Genomic DNA, 20,275 nt, shown 5'->3' with positions numbered 1-20,275 from the left:
CCAAGCATTTTTTTTTAAAACTCTTCAATTATTGCCGTGCGTTTTGAGCTGATAGTTTTCTCATTTATATTTTTAAACTGTGTAAAAATAATTCCTTCAAACTGTCGCACGATATATGTAATCATATTTTACTCAAAAATGATATCCTACAGATTAAAATGCAAGTGCAGCTCTTACAGGTATGTCAGCTTAGCCACTTTTTTCCGGCACCTCTCAGATATTGCTCATGGCTACACTTCGGTACTTGGTGAAGGTAGATTCTGTGAAATTAGTTAGATTTTTTTATCATTTTCCTCTCAGGAGCAGAATGGTTTGTTCAAACTTCATATAACTTGGATTGCGTGGATCTGGAAAAAAATTTTTTGATCTCTGCTGATCTTTGTAATGCAGTAAATTTTATATTTTTATTATGATTGAAACGGATGTTTTGAGCACGAAGAGAAAACAACTTTTTTTACTCACGATCAACGGGAGATGTTTGATATGATTCTGAACTACTTCCAAGTGTAGTACTATTTGCAAAATGCGTCAAATTAAGATTAATATGTCATAGAGTTCAGTAAAAAATGACTGAACTGACGGTGAATGTTTCATGTATTTGCAACTGCGCAAAAAATAAATTGTTTTGACAATAACAAATCATACGTCGATATAATCACCGGTTGACATAACAATTGCCATATTGCATAAGACGTTGGGTAATATACGCGTCGTGCACTTATTGATAAGGTACACCGAGGTAAAATCGCAACGTTTACTACTTTGCGAAGAAACAATCTTTACGACCTAGCTTAATGGCATTTTCGACTTCGAAATCGTAATATTTTCGCAGTTATTCCGATAATTTCGATAACGGTGACGTTCTCGTAATATAGCACCATGCTTTGATTGTAAACACGACCACAGCTCGCTCAGGTCGTTGTATCTGGCGATCGAGCTGGGTAGCATCAGTCACGTTTGTGAAAACAAACTGAACGGACGTCTAGACTGTGAGTTGGTGCAGGTAACTGTTATAATCAGGCTATAAACTCGTGATAAGGGCTTGTTAATCGTTAGCTGAATGTTAATTCCTTCGCTGTGACTCGTGTACAAAGCTATCGCATTTATCGTTGTTGATTGATTTTTAATTCCTTAATTATTATTAGTTGATAGGTGTTTCGAATCAATGTTGCTTGCTTTAATTTCAATCGATACATTTCAGGAATCGATTACCGACTCATTGAGATATCTGTCTAATTTAAAATATTTATCATTAATTGTCAAACGATGCCAAGCTCTATCTAGTTGAAAACTGATGCTAGATTTTATGGTTCAAAACAAAGTTTTGGGAGTATTTAAATTTGTAAATAAAATTTCATATATCACATGCCAAATTGAAATAGATGAAGGATCCAAACTTCGATGAATTGAACATTAGCAGAACAACACTAGCAGCTTAATCATGCGAAGAATTTCTGAATTTGTAATACGTAATAGTTGAAAAATTACTGCCAGAGATGCCATAAATATTTAACGGTTGCATTTACAGAAAGGTTTGAAAAAAGCGAGTTCTCTGTTCACACTTTTCGCGTCACTTTGTTGCTGAGTGAAAAATTAATGCTTTTAAAATCTCTAAAAAACTTCGACCTTTGTTAAGTAGAAGAGAAAATACAAATTAAGCTCTAGTGTTGTGCAATTGAAATCTTTTAATTAAAAATATCTCAATAGTTGAGCATTTTACAATAGAATTGTATTTTTTTTTTCATGTAAACGCGACATCTTCTTGCTTAATTTTAAAAGTAGTCAATATCTGTTGCACTTTATAACGTTCATTATTTCATAATAGTTTTCTTTTGCAACGTTTCTAACTTGACTCTACTCACGATATGACCTTAATCCGCTGACATACCACGACTAACATCGTCACCAAACTTTCCGGAGCAAAACGAAATTATCACACATACGACAGATATTTCCACACCGAAGAAAAGCAAAAGAAAAAGAGATCCCTCAACCTGGAATAGTATATCGGAATTCAAAAAAGCCAAACAAAAATTATTGATACGAAGTAAGCAGCCAGTTAGAGTCGGATGAGTCTTCCATTGGTTGATGCAAAGCAATAAAGCCCACGAATGGAATTGGTTAATTGCTTAATACAAAGCAACAAAGCGATAAAAATCACATTTTGTAATCAGTAGGAAAAATTTCATCCCGTTGAATAGGTAGAAGTTGCAACGTTCTGCAAGCGCCAACTTACCATTCGAGGATACAGGTTGCCGGCTCGTGCAGCGGTGTCATCTGAGAGCGCGCGAGAAGATCCGCCCTTCCGATTCCCGCGCTGGTTGTTGACACTCCGTAAATTGCGCGCCAGAGGACCTCCGGGATCGATCGAGGGGTGGCAGCACATGCACGCGCGGATCCCAGAACGTAGCGCGAAAGAAAGTTCAGGAGATTTCCGCGGGCGTCGCGCGAGGACGAAAAGTCTTGGATTTTGACGGACAGGTGGTGCTCGAGTGTGCCGTAATGGCGTGTGACGGATAGAGTTGACAACACACGGGGTGGTGTTTTGTCGCCGGAGGTGAAATCGCGAGTGGTGCGTTGAGTGAGGTTCGATATCGGGGCACGAGGTTTGCGCGATGACGGTCTCCGGGTCGCTGCCCACCTACCAGCGGTTCGTTAACGGCGTGCCGGTTCTCTCCTTCACCCGGCGCTCCTTCAGACCGCGGGAAAAGTACCTGATACTGCTCGTGTTTTTGACGTTTGGGGTCGTGTGCTTTGGCGCATTCTTCTTCCTCCCGGACTTCCGGAACGGGACCGGCGGCGCCGCCGTCAACAGCGTCTACAAGGTGTACCAGCACATGCAGAAGGCCGGACCGGAGCTCCTCATTCCGGCTCCACCGCACGCCGACGAATCCTCGCATCCAAACGCTATTCCCATCGTCAAACACGCTGAACCCGGACGTCTCGACGTCCACGTTATCGAGGATAAGGAAAAGCTCCAGGTGAAGACCGACGACTCGACGCTGAAACGCGGAAACCGTGGCTCAAGCCGTCCCCCCCCCCGCCCCCTTCCCTTTCAGATTTCAAAGTTCGAGAATCGAACGGGTTCAAGACCCTCGTTTGTTTGTTAGGCTGAAGTTGGCAACGTTATAGCGATGATTCACGTTTCGTAAATTTATATCGTTACTCCGCAATATCAGGAATATTTGAAATGCAGTAGAGCACAATCAGGGTAAAACATGTTTATATTTTGTTAAACTTGACTGTGTACTTCAAAATCATTGCGTCATTTCTGAGCAGTGAACTTTAGCCCGAATGTTTTATTCCGTTAACGTTATTAACTTCAGTCTCATGTTTTTTTTTCAACTAGTTATTCGACGATCCGACGCGATACCTAAAACTCCGAGAATCTTCTATAGAACGGCGAAAGAAAAAGAGATTCTTTCGAGCTATTCAAACTCGTTCACTGACATCACACCGCGAGTCGGACGAACGTGCCGATATGAATATACGGTTATTCGACGTGGACAAGTCACGCAAGCGGACGTGGGAATGTGTCGTAACCTTAGAGCATTACGTTATATATGCTCTAAGGTCGTAACGCCGAATTGACAAATCGTCCGTGTCTGACTTTAGGCGGTTGCGTCGAACGACGAGTCGTCTTGTCAAGCACCGCAAGTATTTTAGGGTTAACTCGTTCTCGCGGTACAAGCGCGACGTGTATCGATTTCACCATGGATTCGCATCCTACCGAGATACGTCATCGACCATCTCTTACAGATAATCGTAAACAAGAAGCATGATAACATCAATAACATTGAAAGCCAGCGATCGAGCCTCGCAGTGAAGTTGGTAGCGGGACGCGCACGCCTTTTTGTTTACTCGGGTGGGTAAACACGTGCTACAGTTTTGTCCCGTGGACTGCGAGCTGGCTGCAATCGTGCGGTGGAGCAAGCAACACGTACATACGTATCTGGCATCGACGAAAGTCTCTATGCAGGTCCTACATATATGTGTGTATCATAGATACGTATGACGCAGCAGGACGAGGTTTACGTGTTGCGTCCCGTTCGTTGGACGAAGTTATTCCTGCTTGTCGGTCGTCGGTTCGGGGCCGAAACTTTCGCGTCTAAAAGCCGGGACATTCGGTAAAAATTGTTATTTCGCGTATCTAGAAATGTCGGAAATGAAGCAAACCGTAATGAAATAAGACACACTGTTATTTTGAAATCTAAGTTTCGTTAAACGCATTGGAAACTTGAAAGTAACGAACTTCTTTTCAACGTTTCGAGAAGATAACGTTGACAACTTCAATCTCGTGGCTGTTATCATAGTCGGTAATTAAGGATCGAATGTACTGGTTATTTACGGGTCTGATCCGTGACCCTCACGTGACTCGCCGTGGTGTTCTGTATTTCGCAGATGTTTGTGTTGAATTTGCGACTTCGATATCGATCTTCAGCAGTCGAAAGTGATCTCGAGGTTTGGACTATGTGTACAATATTTACTAAACCTGTTTCATTCACCATCGGTTAGTATTCGTCCCCTGTTGTTATCTGTCGTGCGGGTTACCTGAACCATGAATATTTTCAATTTGTACCTCGTGATTTACGAGGAATCTTGATTGGTTTCATCTATTGCATTTCAATTTTTACCAATTTATTCCTTCAGTGGTTTCCATTCACGGTTTGATACTTTTTACTGGTTTTCATATGACACAACGCGTTTATTTTCGTACGAATGAAAGTCGATGATATTTAGAGAGTCAAAAATGTGATTCAGTCTTACAAGTACCTATGCGTTCACTTGTCGAGATGAAAAAGAGTCACGCACTGTGTAATCAAAGCAGATCATGTCGATTCAAGCACAATTATCGTATGTCGGCTTAAAATACTTTTGGCAAATTGAGCGAACATAGCGACGAGGCCGGATTTAAGCTGTGCGATTATTTTACGTATATTTGTAATAAGTGCCGATACGTTTGAACAGCTACACTTGTTATTATACGTATACAACCGGTTATGAAGTTGAATTCAAAATTTGACTGTAGGATTATCGTCATATGCAACGATTAATCATAAATATATATTTTTTTTTATCGGGAACAAATAATTTAGGAGATTTTAAATAGTTTTTCTTGCCTAAAATCCGTTACATGTAAGAAATTAAACGGCTTGAGTCACGGTTTTTTCGCGTTTTTCCTATTTTCTTTCTTTTTTGTTACTTAAATCTTCCCCGATACTGACGAATGTTGTGTAGGCAAAAATAAACGAGGAGTATCAGCACCAAAAAACTCTGGAAAAACCTGATATCGGCGGTGAATCTCGTGCGTATGTGACTAGTAGTGCTTCGCCGTTAATACCGGGGACAAATCGTCGAGTGGAAGATCCTCTCCTGGAAACTGTGCCTCCTGGACCAGCCGATAAGCTACCAGTCGTCGTCGGTGGCGAAGACAAGGATCCTGCAACCCGGCAGCGACGCGAGAAAGTTAAAGAGGTAAGATCATCGAGTCTTTCTGCACGATCATTTCTTCCCCCATCATATATCATATCTTGTAGGGATGTATTTAAACGCTTTTTTCTCTCTCTTTTACTTGCGAAAAACGATGATATTTTTTATGGTAAATACAACTTTGCGCAAAGCCAATTTTTCAGGTCAACTTTGAGTGATACTTGAGGAATTTGTTTTTGTTTTTTAGAAAAATATTTTATTTTATTTTATTTAATAAAATCTTGAAAAACGAGTGGCTATTCAGTAATCAGAGAAATTTCTGATCCTTTTTTGGTGTAGTATCAGCTCTCGACACAATCGAGTTTTAAGTTTTTATAAATTTTTAGTTCATCCGTTCGGGTTCTCGAGATGTTTCAAAATTTTTTTTTCATTGACAAAAATTGAAAACTCGAATGTTTCGTAAACTAGATGATCGACAAACGAAAGGTTTTGTCAAGATATCTGGGATCACAAATTTCTCCGAGTCGGATGGTCCAATTAGGTACTTATGCAGATTCGAAAACCGAAAGAATTCAAAACTACGCAGATTGATATCAAACGCATTAAACGGGAAATTTAGTGAATCTAATAAGTGTGGGGGTCAAAATCCCGAAAGATCAAAAGTCAACCGGTCGAAAAACTGAAATTTTCAAGATAAAAATTCCAAAGCATCGAATGATCAGCGCACCGAAGTTGGGATTTTCGACAAATCACCCAATAGAATAACCGTTTTCCCGAAAGTTTATTTAACCGGACGCTCTCTTATCTGAAAAAGTATTTTCTGAACAATCGGCATTCCGAATGACCAGAGCACAGAATGTGAAGATACAGAAAAATGAAAGTACCGAAATTAAAAATTGAGAGCTGCTGATACTTCGAACAGCCGCAAAACCGGAGAAATTAGTTGTCGACGATCAAAGTTCGGAAAGGAACAAAATTACCATCCGCAAAATGCAGAAGGGCTTGTAGGACTTGTACAGACCAAAATTAATTGAATTAGAAGAAATATCGCGTAGAAGAAACGTATTGAATATGAGTTTAGTAATAAATTTGATGAGAGTGAAGTTGGTAACGTTACTGTAACAATGAATGTTTAGGAAAAATAGCTACTTCGCAACTTTAATACCGTCTGAAATTCGATAAATCACGACAGACAAAACATACTCATATTTTTGAAAGCCAACGCCTTGAAAGTCATTCGGATATTGCACAGTAACGATTTTTTCTCTGATATTTCTTTACGTTAACGTTACCAACATCAGCCTCGTTAAATATTTAAAATTACACGTGAACTTGTTTCATCGCATTGTCGAGTATTATGTAATTCCGTCCGATGGTAATTGCGACGTAAGGAACCTGAAAGCAATTAAAAAAAGGAACATTACAAGGCAAGGACGCAGGAAGAGACGCGATGATGTAGGCATATTTGTTGTCGCCTGAAAGTATCAAATATTTGTTTTCCAAGGCGGAGTCTCTTGAGTGAAACGCTTATACCGTCTATTAGACGACGTTGTTTTAACTTGGACATCGCGTGGCTGTTAGACATCGACGTTCATTCCTTCTTATCTTTCCGTTCGTTGGTTCGAAAGTCTCTCGATAAATATTCGGTGATATAATATCCCAGTACGTGTTCCGACCTCGTGGATACACGTGCGTACACATATTATACACGTATTATACAATGCGCGGAACTTTTGGTGTGGTCCATCACGGGTCGTTGAACTTGACAGAATTTCTCATTACGAAAACCGGCAGGTACTTTGCGGTGGCTACCCAGCGACGTGGCGCATCTTCTTACCGAATTCAATGATCATCTGCGAAGTTTTACATCTCTGATAAGCAGATTTATATGTAATACAGAATATTAGATTTCAATCGGGTGTATTACAACGGACAAAAATCATCATTTTCTACCAATGAGAGAGATGAGGTTGAAGTTGGTATCGGTTCCTAAACGATCCATGCTTGTGAGAATCGTTACTCAGCAACCCTAGGATGGTCTGAAATTCACCTAGTCAATTATGAAAAAGAAAACATGTTCGTAGTTTGAAAATCCAACTCGTCGGAAGTCGTTCTAAAACGGTATAACGATTTATTCCATTATGTTTTATTACGTTTTCGTAAACTTAACTAACTTAAACGTGGTTGAGTTAGAATATTCCGTAGTTTGTTTTCATTCAACTGTTATGCGAGCATTTTACCGATCGTATCATTTTGACTTTTGTAACAATATTGACAACATTGCAATGGAACGATAATATCTGCAAAGGCACGCTGATTTGGAAGTGAAGACAGAGAAGAAGATCCGCGAGATACGGGACGCAAATCTGCGTATCGTTATATACCTATACTGCAACATTTCGTGAGCCAGACGAGCAGTATGAAAAGGGAGGTTAAATTGAAAGAAAATACATTTCCCCAGTGTCGATTTTGCGATTGAAACCTACGTACCACCCGGCTTGCATGCCGATCCAGCAGCCTTGGTACACCTTCGCAAAGGCGGAATAATGGATCAATTTGTCGTTATTCCTCTTGCGTTTGTCTTCCTTCTTTCTTTCTTCTCCTCTTATCGCTTTGCCCGTTCCCCGCACGTTTTCCTCTCTTTCAAGCGTCTCCTTTATCTCTTCTCTCGTACTTTCTCGCTGCTGAAAATGAAATTCCGTGGTATGTGGCGTGTAACGGCATAATATATTATGGCTACGAGCAGAGACGAGATATTTTATTGTAAGTATTAAATTTTCGGATTAACCGTTACAATGTCATGGTAAGACTTTGCCCTACCGCCGCTGTGCACAGCTGCATATGTTGGTTGGTTGCTCCACGGGGTTGTTGGCAAAAGTCACAAATGTCGTCTGAACGCGACATGTGCCAAATATATCATGTAGCTTATTGCTGCTGCTGCTGCTGTGCTTCGCTGCAGGTTTCGACCCTCTGCTGCTCTCGGCAGAGCAGCCAAATCCTCGAATTTTCTTTTTTCAAATCCTTAAAAACAATTGTACTTCTCGAATTTTATCAATTGCTAGGTTCGGGTTGTTTTTCCTAGTAATGATTTTCACGTTATTTTCACGTGAATATTTCTGTAAACAGCAACAAGACGAAAAAAACTCCTTTTAATGTAAATCAACTTTTTATTATGTGATCTTCTCATCTCTTCGCGGTCACAGTTGGTCGCATTTGACCCCAGCAACCATGCATTTCTTATGGGACGACAAATAAGTGGAACCGCGAAAGGTTAAATTGTGACATTCTGCTGTCACGGATGTTTTCGGTCCAGTCTAATTGATTCCAAATTCTGTAGGAAATGGAATAAGAAGTACAAAAGAATAGGAATAAAATTTTCAGGTGAATAATAGTTGATTATAAAATCAAAATCGACTTTTAAAATTTTCCAATATCATTCATTGCCGAATCCGTTTCTGTATAATGTTATAATATGCTAACGTAATATTTACTTTGGATCGTATATCCCACAGGATAACGGAACTATATTTTAATGCTCATTATATACGCAGACTTCTTCCATTCGTATTTCATGTTTTATCATCTATTATTTGATATTAAATTTCGCAAGACAAAGTTCAGAGGTTACGTTCTTCATTATTATTCCAGCGTGGTTGCATGATATTATTTTGTCCGTGTGTGCGTGAAGTTATACATATTCACAGCGTACAGATTCGTGGTAGATTTTATACGCGTATAAAATTTACCGTGATGAGGCGAACGTATAGTACAACCATAAACCAATTTACCTGATACAAGTATATGTAGATATACAACAAATACATGTGTCTATATTGTATATTTGCGTGTGTATATAACCTTTATGCACACAAAAGTGTGTGTATAAATCTAGCGTGTATATATCGACGGGCCCGCTTCGGCACACTTGGCGTTAATATCATATTTTCAAACGGTCGATTACGTTTTTACATTGCGATTAAGTAATTGAATCGCCTCGACGGATCGTTAACCTTTTGTCGATTTGACGGGAAACACGACGGATGTCAAACGACGTTTTTTTCTTCTTCACTTTTTATTCTGAATATTGTTGTTCAAATTCATTCATTTTCTTTTGTACTTTAACACTACACATTTATGCATAGAAGCTTCTAGATTACGGGGAGAATTATATATAACACATATTGTAACGGACTGGGCGTTACAGAATAAATAGAACAGGTTCGTGAGCTCATGAAGCGAACAAACAGGCAGGAAAATTATAAGATGAGGAGAAATGCTTTAATGGCAATGCGTGTTTACAGTTTAAAGTCTGGAACGGACTGTTTTTACAATACACTGAGAAAAATTTCATTTGTTATAGTAACTGAAAAAATTCAGTAAAACAGGTATCGTTAAAAAACTGTTTAAAATATTGTTGAAATTACGAAAAACGAGGTACCCGTAACCATTTTGCGCCATTGTCGATCCTTTTTTGTTAATTGCAACGCAAAATCAGTTTGTGAGGTTTACTCTACTTTTTTAGTTGAATAAGGCTTCAACGTCAATTTATCGTTGCACAAGCATTAAATTTTCGCAACAGTTACAAGAAAATATATTAACAGTGATCGTAATGAGAAAGAATAGTAACGGATACTAGACTTTCCGGTAACAGCTAGAAAACTAATTTTCATTTTGTACCTAGAACTATATTTTTCGATTGTGATAAATAATGAAAACAGTCAAGGACTGAGCGGTAACTGAAACTAAAAATTTCTCTCAGTGTAATGATGGTCGGTGCGGCAACATTACTTTTATTTTAACACATGTATGCTTTATGCATCTTTTATCTACGATGATTACCAGATCATTAGAAGGAAAGGAAAACGGGTGATTTCACCCTTTGTAACAATATGCGTATGATAGAGGTGATTTTTATCATGCTTATAAAAAGGTCGTATGACCGTAATTTTTTTTTTTGTGTATCCATAATCATCTATAACCCCAAATGTTATAATTTTTAAACGAACAAATCGAAAAAAAATCATATGAAAATTCAGACCTCTGTCGCGTACGTGTTTAAAATTTTCTCACCGTGAAAACGTGATCGAATCATGTGTATGAGACGAAATTTATCGGAAGTAACGTCGACGTTTCCAATTCACCTCTGTTCCGCGGCATTGCACGTAATTCCACAAATATATGTAAAATGAATGGCGGATTACGACGAGGGGTGATTTAAAAAACGGCAACGTTATCTTTTCTCTCCTACAGCGCGAGTTTCGCGAATCTGCGTTATTAATACCGCGTCGGTAAAATAATAAGCTTACCTTCCGAAGAACCGGGGGAGACGACGAGGATGCATCGCAGGGGGAGATGAAGATCATCTCGTTCGCCAGCCGAGTCCGCGATCTTATGGCGGTTGCCATTGCGTGCGTGTACGCGGCGAATCGCTTCAGGGTCCCTCGCAGCATCAGCGGAATCCGAGGACGACAAGGGGCGAGGTGCGCTTTTACTCATTTGGCCAATTCGTTTCGGTGGAGAACACACGTATGTAACCTACGTACGTATCGTAACCCTGCCTTTCTTCATCGTCGACGCCGGGTCGATGATCCTTTGAAGTGTGTGTATGCCCGGCTTTCGATCTTTATTATACCTGTGCGATTTCAACGCTGATTTCACTCTCCATCGTCACGCAGCCCGATGCCGACGAGCAGCCTGGAGGTAGGATCATTCTTGGTGCCCGGATCGAGTAACGAGGAAATGGAGAAGGGATTGCGCGAGTTTCGTTGAAACACCGTTGCAGGCTTTGTACGCGTTAATAGATGTACAAGGAGATTCGAGTCCTGAATTCAGATCCTATAACGACACAGTTACCGACACTTTGGCACAGTTTTTCAGAAGAAGTAAACCTGTAGACAAAAGTATTCGGAACTAGAATAGAATATGGGAAAGAAGTCGCGGATAAGTTTTCCGGTAAATCGATCATATTTTTTTGGCGACAAAAATCGCCATTTCGTTGCATGAGAATTGCATAGTTCTAACTGCGAAATCTATGCTATATTATTGTTTAAAAAATAAAGAAACAAATAAATAAGACAATAGATTTTTGAATCTTTAAGGCCTGAAATAACTTGACCGATATATGTATTTATATCCGGTAGGTGAATTCTGCGTAAACACACTGCGTTGCAGTCTTGAATTGAATTTTTCATACCATTGAGCAATCATCAACCGAGTCATTAGCGTCGTTTCGAACGTCCCAAGTGTCGTGTCTGTGTGATTGACACTCACTCGCCGCAGCGTGTGCTTCTGGGTTTCAATTCTCGTTTTATTTGGATAACTTTTAACCCTGTTTATGGTGCCCGCATTAAATCGTCGTCGACGAATTTCACTCGCTGCTTCGCTTTTTTACCCTCATCTCCGGTACTTATTCACTTTGGTTTTCGCTATCCTAGAAACCTGAAGAAGACTTGTTCCAACGGAAGTGTTATATACGCATTAAATATTTATCACGGTAGCATGAAATATAGTCGAGAGAAAAATTGTAAAGCAGAAAATTCTCACATCAGTTCGATTTGATTAAAAATTGTATCGACCGATGGCATTTCCGAAAACAATGCATTGTAATTTCAATTTAAAACAAAGGGCACTCTTCGAAAAAATGATTGAGAATTATCCAACGTGGATAGATTACGTCGCAATACATTAACAAATGTAACGTATATAACTTTCCTTCCCGTCTGCGGAACATTTTGAAATTCAGGTCATTCACGCGGAGCTGGTTTCACAATCAGACAAAGTTCTAATCAACAGGGAAGCCGGAGAGGGGGTGAATCCCGGGTTATGATATCGCATCGGTAGGCAGGCAGGCAGACAGACGGACGTCTTTGCAGATAGCGTTTAAATGTGTGGGTATAACGCGCGCCGCCCACGAGATGAGAGGAGAGCAGCAGCCGCCGCTCTCCTCCTCATTCAGGGACGATAATATGTCACTGATTTACTCTTATCAGTAAAACCGGCACAATTCTATGGATGGTTGGACTGGATATATCTACTCCCCGCCCATAGTATTATAATAGTCTTTACAGACAATGAATTCACCGCCCAACTCTGTGCAGGTTATAATATAGACTTGTGTGTGTGTGTGTGTGTGCATAATCCTCACACGGAGTGGAACCATTATTTGAAGTTGCTTCAGACTCTGATACAGATTATATAACCCATGCTTTCGAAAACTTTTCAAGCTGTAATGGTATTAAAAAAGTTTCCGGGACGCGAAATTGATGGTTTGAAAGGTGCTATTCGTGGATAATGGCTTGGCTTTTATTTTTATAACTAAGAGCGCTTCGGTGGTACCAAGATGAATTTTTCTAGTTGTAAAAACAACGTTGGTGTGTAAATTTCAACATCTTGTATTAAAAAATTTCAGTACCCTATACTACGATGGATATAGTGTGTGTTGCAGATATGCCAGTTGCTCACTGAACGTGGATCCAAGTAATTTTCAGAATGCAATTTCTTTTCCGTTGATTTTCGATTATTCCAAACTAGCGCGAAGACGAAATTTCATGATTTGCAATCGGGTCAAATTTGTTACCCATTCTTCTTTCACGTTGATCAAGTTCAAATTATTTCAAATTCATTTTCTCCAATGCCATCGTTTGAAAATCATTTCTTATGCCATGTACGATGTTTCCTGCAATTGATTCCAAACTATTTTCGAACGAAAGAATAATAACAAAGTCAAATTATAATTAAGATACGACATTACAGAAAGGGGACACATTATTCCCATTGAAAAAGGTCTTGAGATCTTTGTAATTCTACCACTTGAAAGAATCCCCCGTTTAAACCATCAATTTGACGCGAAATTTTACGCAAGGTATCAACTGAATTCTCAAACGCGTTAAATGCCTCATTCCCACTATGTATACATATTTGTATAACATTGCAATGAAGTTGTGTTCATGCTCCTTTATACATTTCATGTATTCACAGTGGTGATTTTCAGCTGCCTAGCAAACAAGTTGTTAATCGGTAAATGCGCCTGACAATGCGCGTAGTTGTAGTTTTGGTTTTCAGTACGAGTGGAGCGAAACGAACCTCCGATTGTCCCGCGGCGATGACGCGGAATTTGCACAATAGTTGGCAAACGAATCGCAATGAGTTTGGCAAGCACAAATCGCACGATTCTGTTGTGCGAAAATCCCTGCGGGACCTTAACGTAATTATTAATACTATTATTACAGTATTATTACCGAGTAGAAGGATTCACAGTTTCGTCTGTTGTCTCCTGAAAATTTGCGGCTGGAATATGTGAATTTGCGTGAATTATACTTAACGATGGAGAAAATCTATTGATTCGGAAATTATCGTCTCTTTCGGTAGTTTTGCATTTTCGCGTTTTCACAAAGTTTGGCTTGCTGATTGAAAACAGCAAGCGAAGGTTGTTGTATCAGGGTGTTTCAAGAAAAAGATTATTTCCGTTATTCCACCGTTAGTACCCTTTAAAAGCCTGATTTACAATCTACATGAATTTGTTTTTAGACTATTTATATATTTATAACTATCTCTTCAATACTCATTGAAATATTCCTGCCAAAAAACTACGAGTAATGCGGCGCAAAGTTCCAAACCGACAAAAATTTAGATCGATGATTATATGTAGAATTCCATGCATCACTCGCATAGCCGAAATCGTAACGGAGATTGACCGTGAAATTTGACAGCAGGTAGAATAGGAAATGAAAGTAAATCTGGGTTCTGCTGATTGTGAAAATTTCTACCTTGACTTTGAACAACGTTCAACTGCTCGAGGTATGAAATTCCGAAACTTCGATCGGTTTTCAACGTAATCAGGAAACGTTTGACTAGCACGTTTCCCCGTCTTTTGATCCTTGACGGCGATTGCCAAACTCAGTTCTCGGCGCAAGGGTCGCGCTTTTTGCGGTGAAATGTTCAGACAGTGTCCCGTAGGTGTTACAGTATCGGCAGCACGTCACTTTGGCGTCTTGCCACGTATCAAATCTCCATCTCGATCCTTCTCTCTCTCTCCCTCTCTCTCTCCCTTTCTCTCATGATTTATGCGTGCCGCGGTGTGACACTGACGCACAATTTCCACCCCACCGAAGGGCGGCGAGCCCTTCTTACTGAACGGGGATCAACCGCCGGGTGTAACTTTCCCACGGCACCCTTCTTCCTACACCACCCCGATCATCGCTTCTACCTTGGGTACACAACATCCCGTGCACAACACTTGCACTGTATCTCGGTGTGGGTGCAGGACAGAGGATGTGAGGACTCGATATGAGTCACGAGATGGTGGACTGTAAGGTTGGTTCGTATTGCATACTTAGATGTTTTATTTACAAGAGAAAACTTCCCTTTTGCCGTTACCAAGGATGAGGATGAGAGAGTCGAGGTTCGGCTCTAGTAGTTACACTTTTCAACTTCGAATGTCGAAGGTGAAAAGGCGCTTTAGATGAGCTTTCACTTTGATCACTTGCTGTGGTCTTTGATTATCCAATTCTGATCTCGGGTTATGCGACCGGTTATGGAGATGCAGTTGAAGACAATTCTGTGAAATCGTGTACTTGAAGATGCGATCGATGAACCTTTGTGAACAACTTGATGAAGCTATTACTAACAAGTTTTAGTAACGAACCCCCGAGGAGAGAATGAAATATCAGGCTGAAGTTAGTAATGTTAAGGTAACGAAACCTCAGGTTAAAAAGTCGATATTGTTGAGCAATTTAAAAATAACTTTTACGGAGTTTACTTTTAAAAATTAAAGTATATTTTGTTTATAGTCGTTGATTAAATCTCGGACATCCCTAAAGATGTAAAATAGCGATTTTTCTTCTTCATCCTCGTAATGAAATGTGGTTAGCTACCTGAGAGTGCAAAGTGGTGGAATTATTGCTGAAGCATTGATGTATACCTTGGTTATTGGAACTCCTTCCGATCAGTCTTGATCGATTGAAATTTCAGGCAGGTGAGAAGTTGGTTCAACGAAGGTCGATGGTTGATGTTTTATAAACTTAACTACCGAAGCATTTAAAGGAATCGATCGCGTTCCGACGAGTGCTTCAGAGTTACACATCGTGATGTGAGCCGCAGCCTTAATAGAATATTTGATAGAACTTTGTACATGGTTATGATTTGGAAATTCGGCGTGTGTTAAGGAATTCAGTTCTTGTGAATTCGAAGCGCTTCTCCGTACAGTGAATAAATGTTTTTTTATTCCGCAATGCTGATCGTTATTTGTTGCGTTACTAATGGTTCCAACTGGCGTGGACACGCACTTATTCACACGTATATGTATACGTTTCGTATTCACGAGGCGAGGAAATTAGCCACGTCCATAAACAGTAGCTGTAACCACTTCCTACTATACCGCCTACGCTCAGCAAAATCATTACATAGGCATGCATGGGGCGTTTCCTGCCAACTCGGCCACTCTTCCAATTTTCTTCATATTTGGCCGGTTTGTTGTACTACACAAAATTCTTATTACACGAAGTTATAAAATGATCACATTCACGTGAAAATGCATTAGGTCGTTGTTGATTGACGTCTTCGAAAACTGCGATAGGTAAAAATATAGATTATATATCATTATTTTCTTACAAAACTTATCATGCTGCAATGCAGGATATGCCGTGCTGTTAATTACTTACGTGAATCTTGCCTCCGACATTGAAATAAAATTTTTTTGTCGACTGCACTCGTTTGTACACCGTTTGTACCTATTTGTGCCATTTTTAGTTTAACACGCTTAGCTGCTGAGGCGGGCCTAGCTTTAGCTTCATGTTTGGGTTAGGCGTTGATAAGTCATTCAGGACATCTTTCTTTATACCTATATGTTGATGACAATTTATTATGACGCATGGCAAAAGTGTCGAGGTGATGGGAACCGAGGGATAAATGAACTTGTTCTTTTGCATGAGGACCAAACAATGTTGCACAACAATTTATTATTCATTCGTTACTTCAATCTTCACGTTTTACATTCAACAAAGGTGATAATAATATTTACCCTTAGCCTGAATTGCACTGAAGTGATCAACATCCCATAAGGATTACAATAAAATGCAAAAAAATTGCCAATGTGAAGTAAATTACTGGATGTGCATTCCAGAATTTTTATGATCAAGTGCGCGACCGAAGAAATGCAACGCACTGATTATAACGGCACCTTAGCTTTCAGCTCATCCCAAAACTGTAGACGTTCTTTGAAATAGGGATATTCAACGGTGAGTCCGAGATTGGATTTATTTCCGATGTGAAGATTGTTGGCCTTCGTGATTGAAAATGGTTCCCATTTCGTGTTGTTACCAAAAGCCGGACTCGTGGGTGTTCTGGAAACATGTTATTGACTTGAAGTTTTAAAATGAATGCTAGTAAAAAGTCCACTCTCATGTTTAATACCCAAACCAGCTCACCCATGGATAGCGAAAGACGTCCACAATTCCAACATAACGTTCACCATTTCATAATCTTTCTTGCTTCGAGTTTCGTTGTTATTTGGGAATAGGTATAGTAGTTCCTCACCATGTGGCACGCCGCAATAAGACTTAGTACCGCCATACGCGTACGACAAGCTTAATGCACCACGGTAATCGAATGTGTAAAAATATTGTGGATTCACAGCCGTTGCAAACTGCTGTCGCAGTGCGTCGTAAGCCGGGTAGTTGAAATAAACGTCACTCACAAGGACTGTTAGGTTTGCCAGTATCTGCCACATAACAGAATTATAATTTGTTGCCATTCAAAACTTTGTTGCAATTGAAATATCCATACTACCCACCACGTTTTTGTCGGCTTCAAAATTTTTGAAGTAGTACGACTTGATGTCTTCAACCCAAGCGGTTCCTGAACCCGGTAAATACTTCCAGTTTAAAAAAATAGGTAAGATGCTGTCGAAGTTTTCCAGAAAGTAATCAACCAGTGTCTCATTTTCATAAAAAGCTGAAAACAATGTAAAAAGAAGTTTGATAGTAGGTTGAAAAACGAAACAGACCCTACGATCACTCCTAATTGGATATAAAAGTTGCAAAAGCATGCCACGATAGTTGCTGCAATATTTCGAGTTATTGCCAAATGAAAAACATTAAAAAAAAAAAAAAAACACCCAAGCCTTTCTATACGTGTTACGAGAAATCACGTCGAGTTCTCGGATGGAAGTTGCATGAGACTTGAAAATCGACACATGATTTAAAAAGTACGTAATGAGTAATTCATGAATACTCACATAAAGATTTTTTTGAATTAAATCAACTCACTTGGATAAAGTCAATCAAGTACCAATAATTTATGCGTTACGAATTGAGGTATTCAAATTTTCGAAAACAGTTAAGAATTCAAAACGATTACTTGGTAGCTAGTTGTACTTACGTATAGACATAGCTAATCCGTCATCTCGACAAACACCTGAAACCCAAGGCAAATCTCGAACCCGACCATTGCGAATCAAATTTTGGGGACTGTCAGTGAGAATGGCACCATCGATATTTGGTTCATCAGTTGGGCCCCACACGATTAACGGAAATGATTGCCAATCATAGAATTTCGGGTAAGAACCTAAAATATTGGAAACATCGACTGTCCGCAAGCATTCAATCAGGGGATCCGTTGATGTATTGAAACAGCCAACATATTTACCAAGGTCAAATGCTTGGCTAGCATATGGGCCGCTTGGTCTATAAGCCCATGCCGCAAGTGCGGATCCACTTTCCGTTATGTATCTGTGAAAGAGCCCTGCAGAAGTAGAAAATGGGAGGTTCGATATCCTTATGAGGAGCGTAAATGTATTACGTTTGAAAATGTATGAGCCAGACTTTATCACGAAGGATATGGACCTTGACTCGTTATAATTTGACTCAAGACTCGTCGCAAGGAAACGAAACCTCACCGGAAGCACCTTTTGTATTTGAGTTTCGATTCAACTTGTTATTTACCAATCGTGATATCCATCATTGTCAGAAGATGAACCGAACCCGCGCCTGTACTTTGCCCGAACAGCGTGACCTGATCAGGATCGCCTCCGAAGTACTTGACATTACTTTGAACCCATTTCAGGGCTAGGATCTGGTCCTTCAAGCCCCAATTTCCGGAAGCTACCTTGTCGCCGGTGCTCAAATATCCTAATGGTCCTAGACGATAGTTCAAGGTTACGAGAATCACATCTTTGTCGAGGAGGAATTCTGGGCCATAAACCGATGAAGTATCGCTTCCAATGATGAATTCTCCACCGTGAAAGAACACCATCACCGGAAGTAGTCGCGAGATTGAATTTTTGGGAAGCTGAAAGCACAATCACCCCATTAAACTGACTCACCTCATTTATAGAGTTGATTTAAATGATATTTTCATCGTCCGAAGCAGTGAGCAACATTATTGCAAATCCATAATTACCTGTGGCGTGTATACATTCAGATACAAGCAATCCTCGTCCCCGTTTATTTTCTTGCTGAACAATGAGATCTGAGGGCATTCATTCGAATCTACAGTAGCGTTTCGAGTTCCTTTCCAACCATCAGCTGCCACTGGATTTGCGAATCTACGATGTAAAATGGACCAATCAATGTTACAAGGGCTATTGCGAAAACGGTGGAGTAGAGAAAGAATTCACTAATGCCAGATAGGACGCCGCCGGTGGATATACTAAAAATGGCTATGGAGATAGTTTAGTAGATTTGCTACTTTAATTTAGTCACGTTGAAGGTAATTAATTCGGACAACACGCAACATAAATTAAATACAATGTTAAGCTTGGGAATCTATTATCAGTTTATCTCTAAGTTACTTCGTTTTCGTGCTATCCAGGTGTATCCACTTTTTTTCAACGCCCTGTATTTATTATTAAACTTCACATATTCTACCAACCGGAGATTTCCAATCGGTGGTTGCGCGTAAGGAATTCCCAAGAAAGCTGACACACTTCGATTACTGTACGTCGTCAGTATTTTTCCTCGCAGGATTCCTTGACAAATTGTCACTTCAGGTTGATTATTTTTCACCGCTGAAGCACAGCTTAAAGAAAAGAAAATTGCCACGAATAGCGGTAGGACAAGGTCTTCTTTCAGGCAGCACGACAACATCGTCTTCTCGCGTTCTACTTCAACGCCGGTATACTCGAATCTAATGCAGAGAAAAATAGCTTGTCAATTTACGTCATGAACCAGATGCCGTCGGATTGACGCATCGAATTCAGATATTTCATCAATGTTAGGCTTCGAGCGCAATAATTGTCGGTATTGATTTCAAAAGGAGTAACGTTGTGTGCAAAGAAATCGAAACACACGCATTTTCTTCTTCTTCTTCCAAATGGCTATCGCCAAAAATGGTATTTGCCAAAGTACTCACGTTTTATTTTTGATTTATTGTGTTTGAAATTCAAGTAACTGTTTGATATTATTCGGTTTTACTCAACTCTATTAGCTTGAGCTTTATCTATGATTTATAAGCTTTGAACCGATTCGTTTCCGAAAGTACCACGTGGAAGGATTCAACCATGGATTACAAACAAGAAAATTGGATACTCACAATTATTTTAACTTCTGTCAGATTTTTCAGACGAATTATTATATTTGCGATAAAATTTGGAAGCTTTGGTTAATCTATTACGGTAAGCCACCGATGCTTCGGGGCTTTATTCCGTGTAGTCTGAAAATCGGACAGATACTGCAAAGATGGTTCCGACTCACCGGGATGTCTATTTAGCATTTTTCAAAATACACGTGTCAATATCAGATTCGCGCATATAAAATATGGTATGTAAATTATTGTTTAACGTAAATTTGCATTACATCCTGGCTTGAAGATATGGATATTTGCATTCTAATGATATTTATTCCTCTGAGCA

At 39.7% G+C, this 20,275-nt stretch overlaps 2 protein-coding genes across 6 annotated transcripts in view; one reads left to right on the top strand and one right to left on the bottom strand.

The window, feature by feature from the left end:
- Positions 1–924: 924 nt before the first annotated feature.
- Positions 925–20,275, top strand: part of alpha-Man-Ia (alpha-Mannosidase class I a) — a 276,024-nt gene continuing 256,673 nt past the window's right edge. The window contains exons 1-3 of one of the 2 annotated variants that reach the window (XM_046637262.2): positions 925–1,003; positions 2,202–2,981; positions 5,239–5,475. In XM_046637262.2, the coding sequence (XP_046493218.1) occupies positions 2,616–2,981; positions 5,239–5,475 (603 nt within the window). In that variant the 5' untranslated portion in view covers positions 925–1,003; positions 2,202–2,615. Of the gene's footprint in view, positions 1,004–2,201; positions 2,982–4,231; positions 4,462–5,238; positions 5,476–20,275 lie in introns of those variants that run through there. The other variant, XM_046637264.2, reaches the window with a different exon arrangement.
- Positions 16,382–20,089, bottom strand: LOC124224956 (esterase E4-like). 4 transcript variants are annotated; one of them, XM_069138084.1, is made up of 9 exons: positions 19,957–20,089; positions 19,297–19,551; positions 18,826–18,970; positions 18,369–18,714; positions 18,073–18,168; positions 17,806–18,012; positions 17,219–17,379; positions 16,854–17,146; positions 16,382–16,769 (listed from the first exon to the last, which is right to left on the bottom strand). In XM_069138084.1, the coding sequence occupies exons 2-9, from the start codon at positions 19,509–19,511 to the stop codon at positions 16,595–16,597; spliced, it is 1,638 nt and encodes a 545-aa protein (XP_068994185.1). In that variant the 5' UTR covers positions 19,512–19,551; positions 19,957–20,089; the 3' UTR covers positions 16,382–16,594. The 4 variants fall into 4 exon arrangements, with proteins under 4 accessions (XP_068994185.1, XP_068994186.1, XP_046493231.1 ...); XM_069138085.1 differs by having other exon boundaries at positions 17,806–17,991; XM_046637275.2 differs by having other exon boundaries at positions 17,806–18,168.

This window comes from Neodiprion pinetum, chromosome 1 (genome assembly GCF_021155775.2).
Source record: "Neodiprion pinetum isolate iyNeoPine1 chromosome 1, iyNeoPine1.2, whole genome shotgun sequence".
Taxonomy (NCBI): Eukaryota; Metazoa; Arthropoda; class Insecta; order Hymenoptera; family Diprionidae; genus Neodiprion; species Neodiprion pinetum.
This window is presented reverse-complemented; position numbering and strand designations above follow the sequence as displayed.